Genomic DNA, 8,017 nt, shown 5'->3' on the forward strand with positions numbered 1-8,017 from the left:
GCCAAGACTCGAACTCACAACCAGCCGACTCGAGCGATGATGAATTGAAGACATTTTCACTGCTAGGCTACCAACCCCATTGGTAATTTGGGGAAAAGATCTCACTTCCTCTAACATTCTCAATTTCTAATCATGCAGGACTCGCACCAATATCTTTTTTTCCACTATAACCATGTGGAGCTATCACGATGTAGCATGGGAAACCCTTTCTCATTAAATTTTCATCTCTCATTACACCCCTATTTTCTATGACAATTGATCCACCAATTTCCCACAATAGTGACTACTAGGGTCTGTGGGTACTGGGAATGTGCTTGTGGAGCTAGGTAGATATAGATGGGGATGTGCCCTTCATGGAGGAAAATGATATTTGGTACTGATACTTCCATGTACCCCCCCCCCTCCTTATAACCCAGCATGAATACCATTGTAAGTGAAATTGACGATGTCCAAACAATCTACATCTGCTAAAAATGGCACAAATATGACTTGTTGCTCCAATCGAACCACAAAAGGATACCGGTTTCCGATAAGAAACCCCTTCGGGTGCATTACTGATTACCCACATCAAGGAACAAACAAAGCCAAGTGAACTTGGGGTCAACCTGATGGAAACGCCCAGTGGCCATGGTAACATCACAAAAGGTCAATTGATATACATACAGCCAACCAACACCAACTATTTATGCATTGAATTCTTCTCGAAGATTAACACAGTGACTGAAAAGCTCTACAAAATTAGATTACAACTCACCAGTCACAACTCACAAGCATCTAATCATGCCAACTTCATTCATCATACATGCCTCTTAAAATTACACTCAAAATATAATGAGGGGAAATTACTCAGACCAAAACTTCGCAAAGGCCGAGATAAATTCTTTAAGCACTGTCCAAAATGGATTTGTTTCAGCCTTCGCAGATTTCTTGGTTGCTCCTTCCCATGATTCACTGCCAAAAGAAACACGTACAGGGAAAAGACTCGGATCAGAGAAAAAATTAAAGAAACTCAGGAGCACAACTCCAGAAGTTCTTAGAACTGAATCATTGCATGTATCAAGACTGCATATAATAAACTAAGAACCATATTTGAGACCACCACTCCCCACCCTCCAAAAAAACAAAAAAGTGAAGGTATATTTCAGAGAATCTTACAGGTTAAGTCTGTTTAAAGTGGAATTGCTTCCTTCCCCAGTGCTTTGACCATGTTGATTACCAGACATGGTTTTGCTTATTGCCTCCTGAGAAAGTGACTCTCCCGATGCAGTGGTACTACCACTGGCAGTGCCATTCTGAGAATGGATTTCAGCTGGAACAAGTTTAGGCTGTAAAAGTACATAAAAACAACTTAGCACAATCACCCTCACCAATAATGGATAGAACAGATTATTATTATTAGAAGAGAAGAAACTAGGAAAACCAAAACCTGGATAGAATAGATATAATGGATTGAAAACTCATTTGTCAAATTCATTATAGGGGCCATTTCACTTTGCTCCCCAAATACAAAAGTTCAGCATTCCAGAAAATTTTCATGGTGAACCTTTTGGTAAATAATTATTTTGCCAATAAAAATAAGATAATTTCCAGTTGATCATGTTATGAATAGGGAAAATGTAGCAAACTGAAATTTCGTATTATTTAGTATTTAAATAGTGAGGCAACGGAATGAAGCAACTCTTTGGTGCAGCAGCATCTTTGCAACCCAGCTAAAGGGCAAAATTAGTGACATGATGACCAGTTTACCTGGTTACTACCAACAGAAAAAGAAACTGGTCAAGAAGTAGCCAACATGATTTTTTAGCAAGGTTCAGAATTGCTGCTGCGTTTGTACTTTGCTTCCTATTGTCTTCTTAAAAATTACCAATTACTCTGAAAAATGTTCATATTCTAATACAGAAAACTTGTAACTTCTCAAACTTATATTTTTTTTATTAGAATAAAAAAATATTCAATAGTTAAATACAAAAAATTGTGACATATTAACTCAGATGGATTGGCCACATGGAAGGGCTATTTAAAAATTTCGAACAGATGGATTAGCCACATGGCAAACTTCACGGCCAGGCTCAATCATTTACCTCCAAAATGCATAGGTGTTTTCCCCAACCATTTCCCAAAAATTTGGCCATCCAGTGTATTTTCAAAGCATTAATCTGCTACATGGCCAACACTATGTGGGATGAATGACCATGTGGCAAGGTGAACCTAGGGCCAAGGCCCAACCTATCCACCAAAATGTGGTCCCTGTAATGTTCCACATGGCGGATATTAGGTCATAAAGGGTGGCCTCAGTGGGTGGACAGTTCAGGAAGCCATTCACCATCATTGTTGAATATTAGTGCTTCCCAATATTTTTCACCAACAACACTTAGTTTAGATCTTTTGAAATTTCTATGGAACTTATTTATTTTACTACGTAATAAATAATATATGGGGATAAGTACAAAAATGCAAATATAGGTTGATTTGATAGGCTCAAATGCACAATATTGAAAAAAAAGGATAATGGATGCGTATGTATTGACTTAACTGAAATTGAAAAATAGAATCTACATAAATTGGTGACAAAATATTCCTTAAGATTTATGGCATTCACAACTATGGAATGAAATCTTTTAGTGGAAGTAAACCAAAACCATAAGACTAGGATCTACACCATCAGAATCCAGTGCCCATCAAGTACACCTATCTAACCCATTCCATGAAGATTATTCATATGGTAGGCAACATATCAATCACATTGCCCAAAATTATTGAAAGTGGTCTCCTTAAACATCCAACCTAAGCTAGAGTTTAAATGGCAAAGTAATGGCAGTTGCGAGCCACAAGGGTCGAGAAATTGGATAGGCAGGTTTTTTTAAAGTTCAAACAGCATGATTTTGGAAAAGGATCCATCTCACCCTACAGAATATCAATGTCTGCACATGCTTCAAGCTGCCATTCAGCCTACAAAAATTCCTCCACAGATTTCTGGCATGGATCCATACAATTAATTGGTTCTTTGAGGCACAATGAACGTAAGAGGGCTAGGAGTCCATCATGAAATTTGTATCTAGAGAAATAAAAAAGCATAAAATTAACAAAAATTTTGAAATAGAAGATGGTAATTAGCCTCACCTCAATTCCAATAACTGCCTTCTTTTGATCAGCGGCCTGCAAGGTTAAGACACCAATCTGAGACACTTCAACTGGGACTCCTATGCCCTCTAGAAGAGTACTTGCAGTGCTTTTGGGGGTTTCAGGACAAACTATTTTTTCCTGAAATGGTTCTGAATTGTTTACAGCTTCTTTTTTATCCATTAAAGCAAAAATATTTTCCTCTGTGGAGTCTATTCTGTGAACCAACAAACCAGTGTTGCCTGTTGCTGTTTCCAATTTGTTGGGTTCCTGTACTTTCAGGGTTTCAGGAATGTCACTGGCTTCTCCTGATGTCCAATCTGCATCATAAGTCAGCTTACCAGCAGATTTTAATGGAATTGACTCCACAATGATGCCTGTTGCAATCGGAGTTACTGTCGGGATAGGTGCTTCTTGAACAATTTCAACTCCGTCCAATTTTTCATCAACTTGGACCTTGACAAATACTGGCTCACCATCTACTTGTGTTGTGGCACTGCCCTGCACCAGGGAGTTCTCGGTATTAGATTCTTCATATTCTCCTCCCATCCACGTCCCATTAATATATTTCCCATTTTCAGACTGTTCAGTATGACCAGTAGATTGTCCACCAGACGATGAAACCAGTTCTTTATCGATAATTTGGTTATCACTTGTGACAAATTCAGAGGATGAGATGGATAATTGACGTTGAGGTTCAATGGAAATTGATCCCAATGGATAGTGCTCAGAGACTTGATCAGTGTCTTGCTCTTCTAAAGTTAACTTAGCAGGGCCCAACACTCTATTTTCCTGGATTATTTCCCGGACAATTTCTCGGACTGTGTAGAACGAACCACCAACTTCTTTGTTTGTGAGATTAAGTGAGGGAAAATTCCCATTGTTTGCTTTCTGGTACCTGAAAGCAAGTTGGACATGTCCAAAATAAATACCAAATCCAGATTGCGAACAGCAACATTTGGACAAGAATTTGCCAACAAATTAAAGCACTCCATGACCAACATGACTTTGAGAGATGGGCAGCCCAAAAATAAAAAAGCAGACTACATTCATTTTGAGTTAAATAGTCAAGTACAAAGTGACGCATATTTATAAAAAATTTAAAAAAAAAAGGAGGGGGGGCGGAAGATTCATCTTTAACTGCAACATTTAGATTGACAGTTTGCCAACAAATAGAGCAGTCCACAACCAACATGAGTTTGGGAGATGGAGAGCCAATAAATCCCTCTCCCCACAACACCCCCACCCCCACCCCGCCAAAAAAAAAGGTGGTAAAGTAAATTTCAAATGACAAATTATCAGATTTTTGAATACTAGATTCATTTGAGTTACACAGTTAATATGCAATTCAAGTAAGAAGAAAAAAGGGGGGGGGGGATTTAAAGAAAAGGTTCATTATTATTCATAGACCTTAGTTTAAAAAAAAAAATTAATCAACGATGTTAAATAACTTAATATTGCAGAATTCAATATTAGACAGAGACGTCCATTAGTTCCTCATAGCATGATGTTAAATTACTTTAGTCCCCAGGAGTGGAAAATTTAAAGTCAAAGTAGGTTTTGATATGTTACTGCTGTATTTGAGCTAGAAGGAAACCAAAAATGAAAATGTGTATTAGGAACGGACCGTACGGTTCCATATAGAGAAGTTAAAGCATTTCATACTACAACAGAATAATAGCAAACACAATGTGAGGGTATTTTCACAAGTTCAACATATCACATAACTTTAATATTGATAAACATGCCAATGAATGTTATGACTTGGACTGGAAGGAGTGATAAACATGCTAATGGTGAGAAATCTCATAACTAAATAAATTTCCTTCAGAATCTCTGAAATTACCCAAGCATTTTTAAATCCAAGAACTACTCTATCTACAAAAGGACTACATATTACTTGGTAAGTTGTATTGTGTTGACTTTATTGGTGTAGGCGCAGGTGTCAGTTCTTTATGTTAGGGGTGTCTTAAGTTGTACATAGAAAGGGGGGGGGGGGGGGGACAACTTCATGGGCAATCCATCAATTCGCATCTCTTCTTACAATAAACATAATTAAATAGAAGTGTCATTGATCATATAAATTAACGATCTAAGATGAATCAGCATCTTAGAGAAACCAATTACTTCTTTATGAAAGATTCAACCATCTCCTTCCTCTCCTCCTTTGAACGGCGAATACGGGACTTCTTCCCTCCAGAGTCACTGCACTTAGCTAGGGCAAACGTTTGCCCAACCCAGCTAATCTTGACACTATTCATGACGTACAAAACTACACGGGGATCCAGGAAACCTACATGTGAAACAGTAAAAGACTAGTAAGGTGCTTATGATACAGAGACTTGCTTAGTTATTCTCTTTTACGATATAGGAGTTTGCTTAAAACACACAATGAAGTATGAGTTATGGCCTAGAAAAAAAAAATTTGTTGAAGAAGTCTAGTGATTCTGCAAGCAAACAAGCATATAATGCACACAGAAAGAGCATACTGAAACCTCCATTTGACGGATCCGAAACGAGTATCTTGAATACCAAATTTATCAAACATACTGAACCGGGTTCTCACCCCTATAAATTGCCAATGACGAGGATGTCATTGGAAGAGGACCACTAGAGTTAAGAAATACCTTAAAGTCCTCCTATTGTTCAGTTCTTTGTGAAAGAAAGTAAAGGAAGAAAGAATGATAAAAAAATATCCTGATGTAGACTATATGTAGTACTGTCATTTGGTTGCTAGATTATTAATCACTGACGCATGAAGTCTTAAATATCCAAATTAATGCACAACTAGATGTCTTCCCACATTCAGCAGTCTCCCCCTACCCCAGGCGGTAGTATGAATACATGTGTTCTGCCTATAAACTCTGGCTTTTGTTCCTAAAAATGGTCAATGCCAGATCAATTCCAACCTTCTCAGATTTCTTAGCCTTGTTTTTTTACAACATTGATGTGCTCGTGTATTGTCTTGCAAATATAGAGGCATTTAACAGGGGGAACAACTAACAGAGCAGACATTTATGTCACAATGACATGATTAAGGGTTGATTATTAAAATTTGAAAAAATATATAATAATTCACAGGGATATTCCAGAATCACCTGAAGTTTCTACCACTCAGTTGGTAAAAATAAGAAAGAAACCAATCAATTCTCTCCCCCATTACTCTGTGTGGAGACCTAGTACGCATTTTCGGATGAAACGAGACTTTTACTAACAGACCCTGACTATTGAATCGAACAAATCAACTAGACCAAAAGGCTATCCGCAGTGACCTCTATAAAGATATAACAGCAATCATCCAGAGCTCAAACCCATCTAAAGAACCCAACATAGAAGAAATGACCCCAAGAGTCCAACAACCCAAAATTAGAATTTCAGAATGCCGAACCTAACAGAGTAACTCCAAGCAGTCAAGCTTCAGTGGATGAACAGAATAAGAAAAAAATCAAGGCTCCACTAACTTGGTGCGTTTACTAAATGAAAATAATGATATGACTGCAATCGTAGAGGACCTCAGATGAACTATAAACAAGAAAATAAAATGGTTCAGAATACAAACTGCAGAGACGCGAATGCTGAAATATACCTGGACTTCCCAACGAATTCCCGACTTCTTCGAAACACGTTCCGGTGAGACTGCCAATCCTATGTTAGATTGTTTAGTGTGAACTTTGGGAAGTGGCTACATAGCACTCGGGCAGGAGCGCCACCGCCGGCCGACCATGACTGCGAAATCTACTATAGTTTTAGGTGTTATCATAAAGAAAGAAAATAAATAAATAGAAAAAGATCCCCACGCAGGCGACGTGGCGACTCCCATTGGACCTTCTATTGTGTGCCGCGTCGACAAGAAATTTCTTGACCTAGTACCTGTATTAGCATCTGTGAAGTGCTAAGCTTATCAACGTGATGAATAAATGGTTGGTTAAATTACTCACATCTCAAATTTTGAAATCTAATGCGATCTTGGTTCTTCTGTATCGATTATTCTGTATACTAACATGCATTCTATTATACAAAAGCTTTAATTGCAACTTGGTGAATTATGTTAGGGTTTTACCAAAAATAAAGAAGTGAATTATGTTCAATATTTGGGTTTTCTAAAAACATAGACATAAATTATGTTTGGTGTGAAAAATGATAAATAGATAGGGTGCCTTGAGATCTCAATTTGTCTACGAAATTTGAACAACATCTTATACGTCCCATGATAGATTTTGGATCATCGACTTAAACTTAAAGAGGATGACCCGTCTTGGGTAACTTGACCCTTATACAATTTACATTTCATTTTAGGGTAACATCAATCGTATCGAGTTATAGCTAAATGAATATCTTTTTTTTTTAATGAAAAAAATAGCTAAATGTATATCACAATGTGAAAAAATAAAAATTTGAACGTACTTCTCCAAAATATTTTATAAACAAATACATTTTTTCCACATTAAGAAGTCAATTGGGCTCAATTTTTATAGATAAATAAAGGATCGGGCTCCTCTTGAGCGTTGATTGCCCAGGTCATGCCCATAGCTATTTTGATGATTGACATGTGTCTAAATGTTGATCCAACGACTGTACTTCAATCGATCATAATAGATACGTCACACCGAGAGCCATTGGATTAGTGTTTACACATGTCGATTGCCTAGATAACTATGGTCAACCTGGACAATCATTGTTCATAAGCAAAGTCAATCCAAACAAAGTTTTAAAATCAAGTTTTAATTGAAACAAATCCTAAATAAAACCTTATGCCCACTAGTTACATATAACTTTTAATCAAAACAAAGTTTTTTAAGTGACAAAATAAAACATTTATAAATTAAAGACGACAAATAAGATGTATAAACCACAAAGGAAGGTATCCCATTATAAGAAAAGATAAATAATTATATTT

General features: G+C 37.1%; 1 protein-coding gene across 1 annotated transcript; it reads right to left on the reverse strand.

Moving 5' to 3' along the window:
• Positions 1-656: 656 nt before the first annotated feature.
• On the reverse strand, positions 657-7,043 carry LOC122085821. Its single transcript, XM_042654414.1, has 5 exons — positions 6,707-7,043; positions 5,248-5,413; positions 3,121-4,018; positions 1,156-1,325; positions 657-951 (listed from the first exon to the last, which is right to left on the reverse strand). Exons 2-5 carry the CDS (start codon positions 5,379-5,381, stop codon positions 843-845), a joined length of 1,311 nt encoding a protein of 436 aa, XP_042510348.1. The 5' UTR covers positions 5,382-5,413; positions 6,707-7,043; the 3' UTR covers positions 657-842.
• Between the last annotated feature and the right edge of the window lie 974 nt (positions 7,044-8,017).

The sequence above is a fragment of the Macadamia integrifolia genome, chromosome 8, assembly GCF_013358625.1.
Source record: "Macadamia integrifolia cultivar HAES 741 chromosome 8, SCU_Mint_v3, whole genome shotgun sequence".
Classification (NCBI taxonomy): Eukaryota; Viridiplantae; Streptophyta; class Magnoliopsida; order Proteales; family Proteaceae; genus Macadamia; species Macadamia integrifolia.

Coding starts and splice junctions, on each gene's coding strand:
- LOC122085821 (XM_042654414.1), bottom strand. CDS start 5,381: ATGAATAGTGTCAAGATTAGCTGGGTTGGGCAAACGTTTGCCCTAGCT. Junction 1,326..3,120: donor AGGCAGTTATTGGAATTGAG/GTGAGGCTAATT, acceptor GTACTTTTACAG/CCTAAACTTGTTCCAGCTGA. Junction 952..1,155: donor ACTTTAAACAGACTTAACCT/GTAAGATTCTCT, acceptor TTCTTTTGGCAG/TGAATCATGGGAAGGAGCAA.